This window comes from Delphinus delphis, chromosome 13, assembly GCF_949987515.2.
Source record: "Delphinus delphis chromosome 13, mDelDel1.2, whole genome shotgun sequence".
Lineage (NCBI taxonomy): Eukaryota > Metazoa > Chordata > Mammalia > Artiodactyla > Delphinidae > Delphinus > Delphinus delphis.
In genome coordinates, this window is record NC_082695.1 from 11,242,270 (window position 1) to 11,260,455 (window position 18,186).

Consider the following 18,186-nt stretch of genomic DNA (forward strand, 5'->3'; position numbering starts at 1 on the left):
AACAGAGCCTTACCAGAGTCCCTCCCCTTTCCCTCGCAGGGGTCTAAAGGACTCTCCTCCTTTTTTTTCCAGAGCATATTATAATTACAGGATTTGTTTGCACGGGTCTCTGCACTAGTCTGTGACTTTCTCAAGGAGGGTGGAATGTTGCTGATCCTTTTGTCTGGCCAAATATACCCTCTCTTCTTCTGATAATAGCATTCCTCTTTCCCTTGGGGGACTAGCCCTCCCCTCATCTCATACCACGTGGTTTGGGTAGAGTTGATGCCACTTCCTACAACCCAGGCCTGGCCCATCCTCACATTCACCCCCTTGGCCAAGGTGACTGGCTTGGGAGTAGGTGGCCTAAACCAGGTTAGTGCACATTCAGTCCTGCAAATTATGTTGAAACCAGCTGGAACTAAGTTGCAATGAATTAGAACTTCGTTGGAACTAAGGAGAAAGGGACTCTTTTTCTCATGGAGTTGCTAAGCTCTCTGTTACCATCTTCGTCGCATCCTGGGGAAAAGCCACCTAAAAACGAAGCCAACACAGAAGAAAGCAGAGGTGAGCAATGGGGAGAGAAAAGGATGGTGCCAGGCTAGAGCAAGATTCTTCCCCTTCACCTCCTGGTGACCTGAGTCACTTTTTTTGTCTAAACTGGTTTGTGTTGGGTTTTTGTCCCTTGTAACTAAGAGAAAACTGAAGAATGCACCGTCCCTTATTAATCTTTAAATCCTGTGCAGGTAGCATTCTCCCAGCACATTGCAGGCACTCAAGAAATGAATGTGTCAATACTTTCCTAAGTACACCATTGCGATAGTTTTTTTTTTTCCAATAATGAAATAACATCGATGCAAGGAGAGTCAGGAGGGGAGGATGTAGAAAAGTTGGAGCTAGTGGGAATGTAAAATGATGCAACCGCTATGGAAAGCAGTGACAGTGTCCCCAAAAGTTAAATGTAGAATGACCGTCTATGCTAATTCCGCTCCTGGATAGATAGCCAAAGAATCGAAAACCGGTGTTCAAACAAAAACCTGCACACAAATGTCCACAGCAGCACTATTCACAATAGCCAAAAGGTGGGGGAAAAAAATCCACCAAAAGATAAGTGGATCGATCAAATGCAGTCTATGCACACAGTGGAATATTATGCAACCACAAAGAGGAATGAAGGACTGCCACATGCAACAGCATGAATGAACCTTGAAAACATTATGCAGAGGGAAAGAAGCCAGACACAAAGGGCCACATACTGTATGGTTCCGCTTACGTGGAATGCCCAGAATACGTAAATCCATAGGAACAGAAAGCAGATTTGTGGTTGCCCAAGGCGGGGGGCGGGGGGGGAATGTGGAGCGACTGCTAAACCTGTACGGGATTTCCTTCTGGGGTGAGGAAAACGTTCTGAAACTAGATGGTGGTGATGGTTGCACAACGTTGTGAAGGGACTACATGTCACTAGCGGTGAATTTCACGTTATGCATATTTTTCAACAGTAAAAACAAAAGAATTGGGAACTTCGTCAGGGCTGCTGCAGATGGATGCCATGCAGGTTGTTTCCTTCATAAGGTGCCCAGATCGGAGTAAGTCTGAAATCCAGACCGTGCTCTGCCCCACGAGCTGTGACCCCTGGTCCCCTTGCAGAGCAGATGCCTTTTTCTGATTCACACAAAGACACCATTTGGGCTAATGCAGAACTTCATAGACAAGATGGCATGAGAAGTAAGCAAGCTCGGTTGATGGCATCACTTTACTGCAATTTTCAGTATTCCTCGGCTGTGTATCTCCCAGTATCCGGAGAGTGCCACAGTCCGCATCCTTCTCCATCCTGAGGGTGCTGTGTCTGAAAATCCACAGTGCGTCGTTCAGTGCTTAATTTGTAAAGCCAGCATAAATCACTGGCCTAATCATCCGTCCATTACGATGAGCTCAAATTGTCTCACCATCAAGAGAGTGATCTGGTTGTTTTGCTCACATTGGAAAATGAAGAGACAAAGAGGCAAAAGGCCGAGAGAAGAACTCTAGAACAAGTCAGTTTTCTGATGTTAGGACAAATCCACAAGGTTAAAGATAGGAACTTTCTGCCTGCACTCATCAAAGGTATTTTTTAAAAAGCCATTTATGTTTTGGGGATCAATGAGTTAGAACAGAGCAATAATAATCCTCTTGCAGCTATGAAGATTTGGTTGTGTCCTGGGGGTTAGTGTTCTGAGCTTTTTCCCCTCCTTGAAGAAGTCAGTAGGAAAAAAGGAAAAAAGAAAAGAAAGCAATGCCCTGGGAAAACAGTACATTGAGCCTCTTTAAGGACAAGTCAATGGTAGTTTTTTTCAGTTCCAGGGTCATCGACCACCCCTCTACCTTTGAATCTGCTGTTTCCCAACTTGCGTCCCCATTCATAATGCAACTTAGAAAATATTGGGGGCAGGTCATTCCTAATACAACAGGATGTGGAATGAGACTCTTCCTGTCAACCCAGGACTACAGCTAAGGCTTCGAAGGGAGGGCAGTGGGTAACGATACTCCATCCTTCCATTAAGAGGCAGCCAGACTGGTCCTCTGACCATCAGTAACCATCAGCCTCCAGCCGATGTAAGACAAGTTCAAGATTTTATCCAGAGGAGGTTTTGCTGACAGGTCTTTGTAGGGGGTTTTCTTCTCCCCTGCCAACCCCCAAGCCAAGAGAGGAGAGTTCAAAGAAGAATCACCCATGAGACTCATGAGACTGGGCACACTGAGGGGGAGTGGCTGGCATCTCACTGCCCGCTGAAGGCTGCCTGGGGTGAGGAGAGAGGGCAGCAGGGCAAAGGTGCATCCTGTTTCTCATGAGCTAGAGCATATATTAGACTTGAGTCATCCTGAAAAACTCACCCAGCCTGCCAGGCAAGGGGCCCTCAGAGAATGTAGGGTACTTCCTGGGGTATGAGTGGAAAAGTGGTGTGCGAGAGGTCACAGCGTGTGCTTTGAGTCCCCACGTGGTCCCCACGGAGGCCTCTGAAGATACCCCAGTTCACCCCCATGTGAAAGAGCCAGCATGTGAGGGCTCATCAGGATGTGGCGGGGGCGGGATCTGACACTCAAGTGAGAACTACACCTGTTCTCGCCTGTTCCATCTGAGGCCCCTTGTCCACTCATTCCTTTGCTCCTGTACACCAGCAAGGGGAACTGGAGAGGAGGCAGGAAAGGACACGCCTGCCTAGTCTCCACACTGCAGATTCCTGAGCCATCTGTGGTCAGACCAGAGGGGCGAGGAAGAGGTACCACACTGGATGTGAGAATGAAGTTTTGGTTGGACTAGAATGGCCTTCTAATATTTAAATTTGAGACTGTTCTTATAGTTGAAACTAAAAGCTATGGGATCTAATGAAGTCTTGCCAACTTCAGCTCATTCAGTAGCCCAGTAACGATAATTTATTTCCACTGTTGAGGAAGCTGCTCTGAGACATTCGTCATTCAGAGCTAGAATGCAGTTTCTTTTGATTTATTTATTTATTTATTTACTGTTGGCTGCGTTGGGTCTTTGTTGCTGCATGTGGGCTTTCTCTAGTTGTGGCGAGCAGGGGCTACTCTTTGTTGTGATACACGAGCTTCTCTTGTTGTGGAGCACAGGCTCTGGTCTCACGAGCTTCAGTAGTTGTGGCACGCAGGTTCAGTAGTTGTGGCGCATGGGCTTAGTTGCTCCGCGGCATGTGGGATCTTCCCGGACAAGGGCTTGAACCTGTGTCCCCTGCATTGGCAGGCGGATTCTTAACCACTGCACCACCAGGGAAGCCCTAGAATGCAGTTTCTGAGATGAAATACAATTCTCATCAGTTCACTCCCAGGCAGGGAGCTGCTTCTGGGGGACAGAGAAACCACAGAACTCTCGGCAGTCTTCTAGGGCTGGAGAGACAAAACCAGGGACTTGATAGGCTAATATCCCAGAGAGAAGGAGTGGGGGGACAGAAAAGTGAGCTTGATAGATGGCAACATCCCCCTTAAGACAGTCGGCAGATTCTGAAACAGTGCAGGCCAAGAAGCTAAGAAACCAAGCAAAAGGTTCCTGAAAAACAGAGCGGGGGAACTTCCCTGGCTGTCCAGTGGTTAAGACTCCGTGCTTCCAATGCAGGGGGCAGGGATTCGATCCCTGGTTGGGAAAGTTCTGCCTGCTGCACAGTGCGGCCAAACAAACAAACAAACAAAAACAGAGCAGAGTTTCCAGCAGTCTTGCCATTAGAACTCAGGACTGGCGGGAGGGGCCTCGGTGAACACCTAAACTTCTCAGTTGGAAATCCTGAAAGGCAAGGCCTTAGAAGTGAAGGCCAGAGTTAAATGGTGTCTTATCAAAACTGCAACCCAGCCTCCATCCAGCTCAGCCTCTGATTGGATTAAGATGGTCAGTCCTCATGCCATCTGTCTTGCAGAGAAAGGGTGAACCCTCTCCAGAGTTAGATAACATCACCTGGAGACTCTAGATATTTTTTTCATGCACAGACATTGTATGGCATTCCACAAAAATTACAAGGCCTGCCAAGAGACAGGACCAAATCACTGAAAACAAAGAGAAAAGTAGTCAGTAGAAATAAACCCCACAGGTGACCAAGGCATTGGAATTAGACAGGGGCTTTAAAATAACCATAATTAATGTGTTCAAGAAAAACAAAGCAGAAGATGGAGAAAATGGATGAAAAGAGAATTTTACCAGAGAATTGGAATCTATAAACTTCATAGTCCAAAAGATTGAGAGCATAGAGAAGACACTTGGGCTCCTCATCGACAGGGGGATTTTGAAAATGCTGGTTCAGCTCTATACAAGCCATAAAACCCTACAACCCACAGTCTGAGAAAAAGTTCGCCACCATGGGTTGTCATTCTCTCTGCTTCTTAAGTGGCTTCCTTTAAGGAATACATATTGTACCCTGAACTCCTGAGTCTACTCTGCCCCATAAGCCCAATCCCTGGAATGGAGCTCTGTTAAAGAGGTGCCTTTTGCTAATTATCCTAAATACATCCTTTGGGCAATGTGTGATGCAAGTACTATTAGTTAAGATGGTCAGGGAGATGAAGCCTATTTGAGTTGACAGTAAGTGACAGGAGCCAAACAGGAGAGGATTAGGGGGAAATTTGACCTGGGCAGAGGGGACATAGAGTACATAGACCTCTGAGGCAAGACTGTGTTTGGCGACTTAACCTGGGGATAACAAACTTTTCTCTAAAGGGCTAGATAGTAAATATTTTAGCTGTTCCAAGTCATACAGTGTCTGCTGCAACTAAATTCTGCTGCTATAATGCAAAGGTACAGACACATACTAAATAAATGGGTGGTAGTGTCCCAATAAAACTTTATTTATGAACACTGAAATTAGAATTCCTTGTTAATTTTCACGTCACAAAATATCCTTTTGATTTTCCCCCCAACCATTTAAAAACGTAAAATCCATTCTTTTCTTTTTTTTAATTTTTATTGGAGTATAGTTGATTTACAATGTTGTGTTAGTTTCTACTGTACGGCAAAGTGAATCAGTTATACATATACATATATGCACTTTTTTAGATTCTTTTCCCATATAGGTCATTTCAGAATATTGAGTAGAGTTCCCCGTGCTATACAGTAGGTCTTTATTAGTTATCTGTTTTACATATAGTAGTGTGTATATGTCAACTAAAATCTTCCAATTTTTCTCTCCCCTCCCTTTCCCCTTTGGTAACCATAAGTTTGTTTTCTACATCTGTGACTCTATTTCTGTTTTGTAAATAAGTTCATTTGTACCATTTTTTTAGATTCCACATGTAAGTGATATCATATGATCTTTGTCTTTGTCTGACTTCCTGCACTCAGTATGACAATCTCTAGGGCCATCCATGTTGCTGCAAATGACACTATTTCCTTTTTCATGGCTGAGTAATATTCCATTGTATACATGTACCACATCTTCTTTATCCATTCCTCTGTCGATGGGCATTTAGGTTGCTTCCATGTCTGGCTATTGTAAACAGTGCTGCAGTGAACATTGGGGTGCATGTGTCTTTTCAAATTATGGTTTTCTCCGGATATATGCCCAGGAGTGGGATTGCTGGATCATATGGTAGCTCTATTTTTAGATCTTTCCGCAACCTCCATGCTGTTCTCCACAGCGGCTGCACCAGTTTACATGCCCACCAACAGTGCAGGAGGCTCCCTTTCCCCACACCTTCTCCAGCAGTTGTTTGTAGCGTAAAATCCATTCTTAACTCTGAGACCGTAATTTGCTGATATAAGGGGGGTTAGGTAGACGGGGATCAGACCATGCAGGACATGTAGGACATGGTAACAATAAGATTGAAGAAAAGCCCCTTTCACTCTCCAAATGTAAAGCCACCCCTCAGGGCAATTGCAGGCCGGGGTGACAGTTCTGGGAGGCAGCTTCCTACAGCTCATGGGAAATCACCAGGTTTGTTTCATTTTCCCCCAGTATCAAGAGACGACAAGCAAAAAGGCAGAAGCGCGCGCACAGGCGCGCGCGCGCACACACACACACAGATACACACACATACACACACAGAGCTAGAAAGCCAGAGAGGACGTGCCCAGGTTCACGCTGACGTTTCTCCAGCATGCACTACGGGGTTTAAAGTTGGACGCACACCTGCTCCCTGCGGGAGTGCACCTGCTGAGCCGCGCTCCGTCCTCGTCTCGCGAGAGCGGTGCCGTAGTAGTGGCCCCCACCCCCACCCGGCCACCAAATCCCTCTCCCCGCCCCCTCGGCCCAGCCTCCGCGCTGTAGCACAGTCCCTGCCATCTCCACCGCCCCCGGGAGCAGCTTCGGCCCGCCGTGGCGCGCTTCCCCCGCGCCCCCGCCCGCCGACTGCTCGCTCGCACGCCCGCCCGGTAGTAATTTCACTTTGCCACGCGAGCTCCGCATCGCCTAGAAATCCCGCCCCCCGCTCCCCCTGCAGCCGCCGGGAGTCGTCCCTTTTCCCGGCCAGGTGCGCGAGCCTGCGCGCTCCTCCTCCGCCTCCTTCGGCGGGTCCCTGGCGAGCCGGAGCCGGGGCCGGGGCCCGGCGGGGGCGGATGCGCGCACCGCGCCTCTCCACCAACCCGCTCCGCTGCAGGTCCCTTGCTCTCCATCCCTCGCCGGCGCTCCCTTGCCCCCCCACCCCCCTTGATTGACAGGCAAGATGTCGGAGTGGAGCGAGGCAGGAGCGAATGCAGCAGCCGTCACCCCCGGAGCCCGGCGGCGGCAGCAGCAGCAGCGCGACGACGAGCCAGCAACCAGCCGCAGTCGCCGCCGCAGCCGCGGGAGCAATGCAGACAGCATCTTGAGAACGCGCTAAAGCACCACAAACGGTGGACAATGCCGTGTCACTGCAACTGGGAGGGGGGCAAACCAGATTTTTTTTGACATAAAAGCCAGCCAGCCAAAAATATATAATTTTGTCCTTCACGGAGCCGGTGTGTAAAGAGTGAGCGCTGTTTTCCTTCTCTCCCTCCTCCTCTCCCTCCCCCTCCTCCTCTTTTTCCTCCTCCTCCTCCCTAAGTGTACAGACAGCATCACATCACCTGGTTTGCTTCTGAGAAACAGCATCTCTCCTTTTCAGGGACCAGAGACTCAGAGAGAGGAGACGTTCTAATGAAGTCTGCTTGATACCCCAAAATAAAATAATAAATTGTGGCTCTTGTCCCCTCCTCCCACCCCCACCCCCTCAACCCTGTGTGAGATGTTGGGTTTCTTCTTCATGAGACATTGTTGAGAAGTCGCAGTGGTTGGAGAGGCGTAGGGGGCAGACTACCTCTGCTCCCCCCACACCCCCCTTTTTTCTCTCCGGGAGGAGGAGGAGGGGAAGGGGGCTTGCAGAGCAAGCGATGGATGAGGAAAACATGACGAAAAGCGAGGAGCAGCAGCCTCTGAGTTTGCAAAAAGCCTTACAGCAGTGCGAGTTGGTCCAAAACATGATAGACCTGAGCATCTCCAACCTGGAAGGGCTTAGGACCAAATGTGCTACTTCCAACGACCTCACACAAAAAGAAATCCGGACCCTGGAGGTAGGTGTTGCCTATGGAAAGAAAGCCATCCTTCCTTCCCTCCCCCTTCTCCCCCACCATCCCCTTTCCCTTGATTCTGTTTGTTGGGGGTGGGGTGGGCGGGCGGGAGGGTGGCAAGGTGGGCACGATTTGGTCTCCTGTGATTTATCTTGCAAAGCCTGCACTGGGTGTCCCTTTACTGTACTGCTGTCGTCGGCGCTTGGCTGGGTGGTGGGAGGAGTAGTAGTAACTGTTATTCTTTATTATTATTCTTGCGGCTGTGGTTATCATTCGCTTCCTCTTTGAGGAGTGAGTTCTCCCTTTTTTCCGCTTGTGAATTTGTTTATATGCCACGGGGGCTTGCTTGTGTGCTGGGTAAGACATTAAGGCGCTGCAGAGAACCCACGTGACCTTGCGCATTCTGCAGGTGGTCAAAAGGTGCTTTTTGCTCGCAGAATGGGGCTGCCTGTAAAGATAGACCTCTTCTTTTTCGGCCTCCTTCCCAGCCCCCTTTTGCTCCTTGGATTTGGTTTGTTTGTTTGCTTGTTTGTTTTCAGTAATGTACATGTCAGGAGGCAAGATGCATGAAAAAGAATTCCCCATTGAGCTACCCATTTCCAGTCAAATCATTTTGATGCAGGGAGCTGTTGCAGGCCTGTAACGTGTTAAAACACAAACAAACAAAAAACAAAAACAACCCTGGATCAGCACACACAGGTGGTGTGGGAAAATACTCTGAATCTCGGTAGGACGGTGCAAAAAGGGGTCAGCAGTTTTATCTTTGGCGTGTTGTAACATTCTCTCCAACAGAACTTGAGGGGGAGTTTGAAGCAATTTCGTGGGGGGGATGGGGGGGTGGATGCAAAGTTACTCAGAAAGAAGATGGCAGAAATTATTTCTTCCGAAGGCCATCTGGTCAAAGGAAGAAGGTTTCAAGAGCTTTAGAAAATGCCTGGCGTCCACGTAATCATTGAGCATCCACGTTGTTCGAAACATCTCTAGGGTTCGACTCACATCCCTCCCTCCAACCGGCCCCGTGCTACGCACGGCTTGATTAAATTTGGGAACTCCCATTAGCTGGCACCTGCTGAGGGTGGTGGCCATGGGGCTGGGAGGAAAGGAAGGTGGTTCTCCCTGTGGTGGCGCGGGCGTGTGCAGAGCTGGGATGGCCACTAGTTTCCAGCCCGTGTGTTTCCAAGGCCTGAACTCTTTAATCCCTACTGAATCTTTTAGCCCTTGTGCCCCCATTCTAGCCTGAATGAGCATCTATCTCTGGTTCACTTTCAAGTCTTCCTTTTTCCTCCGTGGTTTTAAATTTGGCCGCATGTCAGCAGGCAGGAAGGTCACCAGTTTGAAAGTGGAGTTAGTGTGTGTGTGTGTGTGTGTGTGTGTGTGTGTGTGTGTGTTGAGTATGCTATTTGCTCCCCTAGAATGCATCTCTGTGTGCACCTGTCATCTGGGAAAATGATCGTCAGAAATGAAATAACGTAAGTATCAAGGGGTAGCAGAGGCGTGGGAATTCTGTGGGGAGGCACACAGGTATTTTCTTTCTCGGAGCTTTGGAGAGCCGTGTAGGCTAGGACTCCGCTGATGGAAGAAAAAGTGTGGGATGCCCTGGTCCAGCCTTCTGTCTCTGTCTGAGCAGTGCCCAAGAGAAGATTCTGTTCAGAATTGCATGTTGTAAATAAATAACCCAAAAGGGCCACCGGAGGTCTCTTCTGTTCCTCTGAGTCAGGAGTCCCAAATGCTAGTTTGTGTATTACTATGTAAGTTTCTCCAGTTTTCTTTTCCTCTTTCCAGCATGCTCCATCCTCTGAGAGCTCCCTGGATCATGGTGATCGTTGTAGTGGGCCACGGATTCCATTGCTTCTTTTCTGCATAGTGGTTTTCTTTTTAAACTGGGGGATGTGGGCATTGGTATGGTGGGAAGTGACAGTTACTGGGAATGCATCTGTTGTTAGTTTCCTAATCCCAGTATGCCACAGAGTGTGCCCACGACTTTATCCATATTGCCCAAGAAAGGATCTTGAGCAGTTATGCCAGTTGAGGCTTCCTAGGCCTCTAGGGCTAGGGTGGGGCCTCTGGGGAGGGGCTCATGCCTTAGGGTCCAGATGAGTGCTGCCAAAGCTCTCATAGGTTTTGGATCCACAGTTGTTGTTGTTTTTAAACCCCAGCAGTTGTCAAACTTCATATATCAGAACCACCTGAGGGAGCTTATTAAAAATGCAGATTCTCAGCCTCTAATCCCAGAGATTCTAATTCCGTTGGGATTGGAGGGGGCCTAGGGATCTGCACTTAGCAAACAGTCCAGGTGTTTCTGATGCATGTTTTCATATTGACACTTTGAGAAAGACTAATCTAATAGGAGATAGAGGCCATATTTCAGCTATTTGATGATGACATCTCCCTGCTCACAAACCCTAAAGAAAGTAGTAAATTGAACAGACCATCCCTGGAAACCTTGCCTATAACCCCTGTGGAAACAAACAACATCTGACATGGACTTAGTCTCCAAGAAGCGTACTTTCATGATGAGGGAGATAAGGCTAATAATGTGTATGTGAGATAATGATAAAGTCCAAACGGTAATATGGGAGACAGCATGTGGGTCCGTTAGGAATGTGTTCAGCTGCGTGAAATGGAAAATCCACCCAGCGTGGTTAAGCAATTAATGGTTTATTTTTCTCATGTAGCAAGAAGTCTGGAGGTCTGTAGCTGCTTGAGTTGGCTCAGTGAGTTAATAACATTGGGGCTGATGTCTGCGAATTCTCATGGCCTCTTCCTTATGGCCACAAGATGGCCCCTGAAGCTTTAACCATCACACCCAGGTTCAAGGTATGGAAGAGGGGGACCATGTGAATAGGGAGGAATAAAGGCTTCATATCTCTGTTTGGTTTCCGCAGGACACCTCTGCCTTCCTACCCCTAAGGTGATGTTTCATTATGTCTTCTTTGCCAGAACTGGGTCAGATCACTTGTCCGAGCTGCAAGGCAGTGGGGATACCACCGTGACTGGTTTAGATAGTTGCAGTCCGTTTCCTGGTTTGACCTGTTGCTACTCCTTACAAAATCAGGGTTGTGCTAGCATGGAAGAAGGCATGAAGGGACATTGGGTGGACAGCCAGCAACGCTGGCCACAGTATGTTACCAGGAGGTACTTTGGCAGAGAAGAAAGGTCATGAGTTTTGGAGTTAGACCGATGTAGTTTGGCATTCTAGCTTTCCTACTTACTTTATCTTGGCCTAGTGATTTAAATTTTCTGACCCATGGTTTCATTTTTGGCAAAATGGCAGTGAAGGAATAACGTTACTTACCTCAGAGGTGGTGGTAAGGATGAAAAGAGGTGAGATTTTCAAGGGTCTAATGCTATCTGTAGCCCAGTGCCTGCAGGTGCTAAATAAATGATAGCTTCTTTGATGGTGATGATTAGCATTACATGGTGTAGAGTAGATGACACGGAAGGGAACAGCTCAGACTGGAGGGAGAGAAGAAGGAGCTTAAGCAGCATTTCCAAAGTATGTTCTGTGGAACCCTAGCATTATCACTCTTTCAACAAATACTGAAATCCTGGCACTGTACTAGATGCTGGTGGTCAGCAAGTATTCTGAAGGCAAAATAAATCCCATGGTTAACACATTTGGGAAAGGTTGAGGTAAGCAAAAGAGATAGGTATCTTGACTGCAGGACTTCTCAGAGCCTTTAATGTGCTGTATTTGTACATTGTGACTCCAAGAGAGGGTAGCGTCTGCGGTGTTTCCTTTTTCCAGAGATGTCTCCGGGACTTGATGTTCCATAGAATGCACCCAGGGAAACATGTGATGAAGTGGTTAGGGAAGCATCCTTGACTGGGGAGCTGGGGACCCTGAGTGGAGTGAGGTATGGGGAGGGTTTAAATTGCAGCGTGTTGGGGGAGCTCTCTGGGCCAGAGCAACAAACCGGATGGAGGCATTCTCCTGCCTTCAAGGGGCAGCTTACAGACCGGCTGGCCCAGAATGGAGAGTACCTGGTAGAGTGTCATAGGAAACGAATTCAGGTTACAAACTCCTGGGGTGTAACTTAGGATCAGGAAGTCAGACAAACAAAGTTTCATCCCTTTGAGAGGGGAGATAGAAATCTTCAAAGGTTTTGGAGTGAGTACAATTAAAAAGTTGTTTCAAGGTTAGTCTGATGGCAGCCTGCAGCAGGGACCAGCAAACCTTTTCTGTAACGGGGCAGATAGTAAATCGTTGAGGCTTTGTAGGCCGTGTGGTTTCCATCACAACCACTCAACTCTGCTGTTGTAGCCTGAAGCAGCCACGGACAACCCAGAAATAAATGTTTTCTAATAAAACTTCATTTAGGGTCCCTGAAATCTGAATTTGATATAATTTTCACATGTCACGAAATAGTATTTTCCTTCTAATTTGTTTTTTACATTTAAAAATGTAAAAACTATTCTTTGGTTTCGGGCCTTAAAAAAACAGGTGGTGGGTCAGACTTGGCCCGTGGGCTGTAGTTTGCTGATCCCTGATTTATAGGGTGAGAAATGAACCTGGAGGCACAGAGGCCATCTGAAAGGTGAGTGAGTGGCACTAGGGCTGGTGGGCACTGGCCACGTGCAGCTGGTACTGAGTTGGGTTCTACTTCGGTTAAGTTACAAGTGGAGGTAAATATCAGGGATTGGGTTGGGGGATGGCTAAGTAACAGAATCTCCTATACAGCAAGGGTGTTCTAGCCGTCACATATCTATTATTTGTTCTTTATCTGTTCCATCGCAATGACTGATTATGGTTTGAGAGACCATACCTAGACTTAATTTAAGTTTGGGAAACTGGACCTCAGACAATAACGCATTATTTTCAGTGATGCTGTGGGTTGGGATTGGCTGGGCAGTTCTTTGGCTCGTCTTGCAGACCAGTAGTTCTGGTCATCCGGCAGCCCCGCTGAGGCTGAATGGTCCAAGATGGCCCTATTCATGTGGCTGGTGGTCGGCTAGTGATTGGTTCAGGCACCTCAGTTCTCTTCCACATAGCCTCTCCAGCAGGACAGCCCAGATTTCTTTCTTTCTTTCTTCCTTCCTTCCTTCCTCTCTTTCTCCCTCCCTCCCTCCCTCCCTTCCTTCCTTTCTCTCTCTCTCTTTCTTCCTCCCTCCCTCCCTCCCCTCTTTTCTTTCTTTCTTTCTTTCTTTCTCTTTCTTTCTTTCTTTCTTTCTTCTTTCTTTTCTTTTCTCCCTTCCTTCCTTCCTCTCTCCCTCCCTCCCTCCTTCCCTCCCTCCTTCCTTCCTCTCTTTCTCCCTCCCTCCCTCCCTTCCTTCCTTCCTTTCTCTCTCTCTCTTTCTTCCTCCCTCCCTCCCCTCTTTTCTTTCTTTCTTTTTCTTTCTTTTCTTTCTTTCTTTCTTTCTTTTCTTTTCTTTTCTCCCTTCCTTCCTTCCTCTCTCCCTCCCTCCCTCCTTCCCTCCCTCCCTTCCTTCCTTTCTCTCTCTTTCTTCCTCCCTCCCTCCCATCCTTTCTTTCTTTCTTTCTCTTTCTCTCTTTCTTTCTTTCTTTCTTTCTTTCTTTCTTTCTTTCACTCTCTCTCTCCCTCTTTCTTTCTCTCTCTCTCTCTCTCCTGTCTCTTTCTTTCTTTCACTGAACTACAGTTTATTTACAGTGTCCAGATTTCTTACATGGTGGCAGCAGCAGTGTTCCAAGAAGGCAAGCTCCAATTCATAGCCTGTCTTAAGCCTCTGCTTCTGTAACTTTTGCTAATGTCCCACTGGCCAAAGCAAATTATGTGGTTTAGCCCATCGTCAATGTGGGACTTAGTATCCAAGGGTATGGATTCCAGCAGGTGTGGTTCATTGGGGGCCAGTGAACAATCTAATATAACTGAATCACAGCTATGGAAAAAATCCAGAATAACGCCAAAAGAGCATGGGAAAGAGAGGAAGGGGCGTGGGATGATCAGCAAAGGCCCCCTTGGGGAGGTTTTACTGACCTGAGGAAGCAAGCCATGAACTATCTGGGGAATGCGCAAGTCAGAGGGAACAGCAGGTGCAAAGTTCTTGGGTGGGACTGCGTTCTACATGTTTTGAGAACAGCAAGGAGACCACTGTGTTTGGCGCAGGGTGAGCGGGGAAGGGGTGAGGGGCGCAAGTGGGAGGCAGATGCAGGGCCCCAGTCATAGACGGCTTGGCTGAGATAGTCGCACTTTGTTCTAAAAGGGTGGGGGACTGACTTATTTAAAAGCTCCTTTTGATTGCTGCAGGGAAAGTAGACTATAGGGGAGAAGAATGGGAGCACGAAGACAAATTGGGAGGTTAGTATGGGAGTCAAAGCCGGGAATGACTGCTTTTATTTTTTTTTTTTGCGATACGCGGGCCTCTCACTGCTGCGGCCTCTCCCGTTGCGGAGCACAGGCTCCAGACGCGCAGGCTCAGCGGCCATGGCTCATGGGCCCAGCCACTCCGCGGCATGTGGGATCTTCCCGGACCGGGGCACGAACCCGTGTCCTCTGCATCGGCAGGCAGACTCTCAACCACTGCGCCACCAGGGAAGCCCGGAATGACTGCTTTTGACGCGAGTGATGGTGGGGAGATGGAGCAAGTGGCCGGTCGCAGACGGTCACGTGCGTGGGAGGTGCGCGTGAATCGGATGTCGGGGGTGAAGGAAAATAAAGAACCGAGGATTATTCCTACGTGTTTGGCAGAAGAACTAAGTGAATGGCGGTGTCATTATCTGAAGTGTGAAGACCGGGGGTGGATTAGGTTGGGCTTGACAATGTAGTCCTGTTCAGACATTTACGTTTGTGAAGTAGACAGTTGGGTATGTGAGCCTGGAGATTTGAGGAAGGCTAGAGATATGTCAGGAACATCTTTTCATCTTATTAAATAGTATTTTTAATGGCTGCATAGTGTTACGTGGCTGTTGTGTAATTTATCTAACTTATTTAATTCTGTCAGATGTGTATGTTTATCATGTGCCATTATTATAAATAATACTGTAGTAGACATCCTTGTGGCTTGTAGTCATCCTTGCCTTCGATTCCTAGAAGTGAAATATTGCTGAATCCAAGGATATGCAAAGTTTCCAGACTTTTGATAGGTTTTGCCAAATTACCTTTCACCCACAGTGTGGGAAAGGGCCCGTTTTTCCCTATCCTCAGTTTGGATTTATGTTTTGTTTTATTTTTTGGTTGCCTGTGCTTTGATGACCAAGAGCTCTGGGTTAAGGAGGCAGTTGTCTTAGGCCCAAATCTCGTCTTTCCTGTTTGCACTTGGGAAGGACCTGGGAACCTGCGTTGGTGAGAGCAGCACATGGTTTTCCATGCACAGCACCCAGCCTGCGGCGACCCAGCCTCTGCCTTGTTCTCATAGAGACATGGGTGGGACGTGGTCTCAAACTTCTGAGTCAGTGGCAAGAGTTACTTCTGAAGGGTTCTCTACCGCCTCTGGGGTTTTAGGGTGGGTTCTACTAGGGAGCTCTTATCCTTCTTCCAATGGGCAGGAAACTGAGGACTCTTCCTTGTCTCCCTGAGGACGGGTCATTTTCTGGGCTCCCCTCTCCACCCCCCTCACCAGGCTCTACCTTTTGGGACCTCCCTTCCCCCTTGCTGCTCTGGAGCTGGGGAATGGAAGGTGTTCCGAAGCTGAGGAAGCCGAGGGGGACATGGCAACTGGGAGGGAGGGTGGAGAAGCTGAAGGGTGGGGAGGGAAAAGGGACAACAGTGGGAGAAAAGCCAGAGCGTAGCGTGATTTTCTTGGGCAGGGTTTCTATGACCCTTGGAATGTCTCTCCAGTGGGGAGTGACCGTAACTGTAGTTGTTCCTGTTTTACAAGCCAGTGGACCGAGGTTTAGAGTCACTGATCTGACCCAAACTGCAAATTCAGGCAGCCACGGTTCCAGGAAGAGGCTGACTGCTCCTCCCTGGAGTCCCCAGAGGTGGCCTGGCCTGGAAGAAAAGAAAGCAAAGATGAGAGCAAATAGAGGCGAAGGAGGAAGCATAGGTGATAAGGGCTGTGTGATCAGAGGTGAGAGCTGTGGGATTAATGAGAATCCTAATGACAGAATACTCTGTCACTCATGTGCTCTCATTGGTGACTATGCAGATGATGATTGAAGAGAAATGCAGAACTGATGGAGACACAGTAGGGCATCTACAGAGACAAGGAAAGATGAGAAAAAGAGAGGGAGACATTTTATTTTTTTTATTATTATTTTTTAAAAAGTCTTATTTATTTAATTTTGGCTGTGCTGGGTCTTAGTTGCAGCATGCACGTGGGATCTAGTTCCCCGGCCAGGGATCAAACCCGGGCCCCTTGCATTGGGAGCACGGAGTCTTACCCACTGGACCACCAGCCAGGGAAGTCCCCAGAGGGAGGGATTTTAGACCTGAGAGGTCCAGTATGCCAGCCACTTGCCACATTGACTATTAATCAGTTGAAATGTGGCAAGCTCTAATTGAACTGTGCTATTATTATAAGATACCCGCCAGATCCCAAGCTCTTAGAAAGAATAGAATGCGAAATATCTCATTGGTATTCTTTTACATTGACAACTTGTTGAAATGATGCTATTTTAGATATATTGGGTTAAATAAACTAGGTTAAAATTGATTTCATCTGTATCTTATTTTGTCCCTGAGGTTATTAGAACATTTTAAATGACACAGGCAGCTCACTGTATATTTCACTTGGTCAGCGCTGCTCTTGAGCATCGAGGTGATTTCTGTGTTTTGCCATAATGGAAATCTTGTTCTTGATAAAGACTGAGAGCACGGGCCCCCTGGAGTTTCTAGGCAGCCATCGATTAAAGCTGTGGATGCGTTCCAAAGATGGATGTCTTCGATTTCCCTGGACCAGGAAAAAAATGAGATGAAGACTCAGAAATAATAACATAATTGAGTCCCTGGAAATTTGGGTGGGCGCTCGAAGCAGTAGAGCCAAGTAGTTGGGAGGGTGTGGGCTACACAGTAAGACTGCTTGGATCCCAGTCTGAATTCAGGATCTACTAGCTACGTAACCCTGGGCAAATGAGCTCTCCTTCCTGAGCCTCAGTTTCCTTGCTTATAAACTTGGGACAGTGTTTTACATGGGGTTGTTACGGTGATTCAATGGAATCATGCATTAAAAAGCCGAGCAAAGTCCCTGGCACATAGCAAATGCTTAATAATAGTTAGCTTTGGCGGTTTTGATGATCATACTCTCTGTAGCTTGTCATAGGGAGGTTAGGGTGCTTCAGCCCTGAGGTGGTGGGTGGGGTGTTTCAGCCATCCAGGGAGGTACCAGTTCATTTATTCGGTCATTGTTAAGTGAGCCCCCAGCGTGTGAGAAGCAGGGAGAAGACAGCAAGACGTGAGAAGGCGAAGCCCATGGAGGCCTTCTATGGGATAATGGCACACCTGCTGGGCCACAGGTGACATAAGCGAACAAGATTCTCATACCAGGTGTGCATCTTCGAACTGCTCACAGATGACTCACTTCCCATCAGTGCCTGGCAGGCTTTAGTCTTTAAACCATTTGCTCGTCATAAACTCCAAGTTGGATAATAAAATGCCAGTTATGGGGTTGGGCCTTACAACTCCTGAACTTGTCTCAAGCTTGTGCGGTAAAGAGAAGAGTGAGAAGCTGTGATATCCAAGTGCTTCCGAGGACCCTGAGAGGTTGTGTAGGCCCCCTCCTGCCCCGGGTCCAGAGTCGGCTTTGCGATTTGGGGCGAGCGCTACTTCACAAAGCAGCCTTTTAAAAACTGCATTTTTTTTTTTATTGTGGTAAAATATATATAACATGAAATTTACCATTTTAACTATTTTTAAATGAGCAATTCAGTGGCGTTAAGGACTTTCACGGTGTTGTGCAACCATCATCACTATCCAACTGCAGAACTTTTTCGTCACCCCAAATAGAAATCCTGTACCCATTAAACAGTATCTCCCCCTGCCCCCAGCCACATGGTGACCTCTATTCTGTGTTCTGTCTCTGTGAATCTGACTATTCTAGGCACTGCCTCATGTAAGCTGAATCGTACACTATGTGTCTTTGGTGTCTGCCTCCTTTCACGTAGCACAGTGTTTCTGAGGTTCATCCATGTTGTAGCAGGTATCAATGTTTCATTCCTTTTTATGGCTGAATAATATTCCATTGTATTGACAGACCATGTTTTGTTTATCCATCCTGTGTTGATAGACACTTGAGTTGCTTTCTTTTGACTACTGCGAATAATGCTGCTATGAACATTATTGTACAAGTATCTGTTTGATTTCCTGCTTTGA

General features: G+C 47.6%; 1 protein-coding gene across 1 annotated transcript in view; it reads left to right on the forward strand.

Annotated features, from left to right (window-relative positions):
- Positions 1-7,801: 7,801 nt before the first annotated feature.
- Positions 7,802-18,186, forward strand: part of KSR2 (kinase suppressor of ras 2) — a 396,776-nt gene continuing 386,391 nt past the window's right edge. The window contains exon 1 of the mRNA XM_060029378.1: positions 7,802-7,981. Coding sequence (XP_059885361.1) covers positions 7,802-7,981 — 180 coding nt within the window. The remainder of the gene's footprint in view (positions 7,982-18,186) is intronic.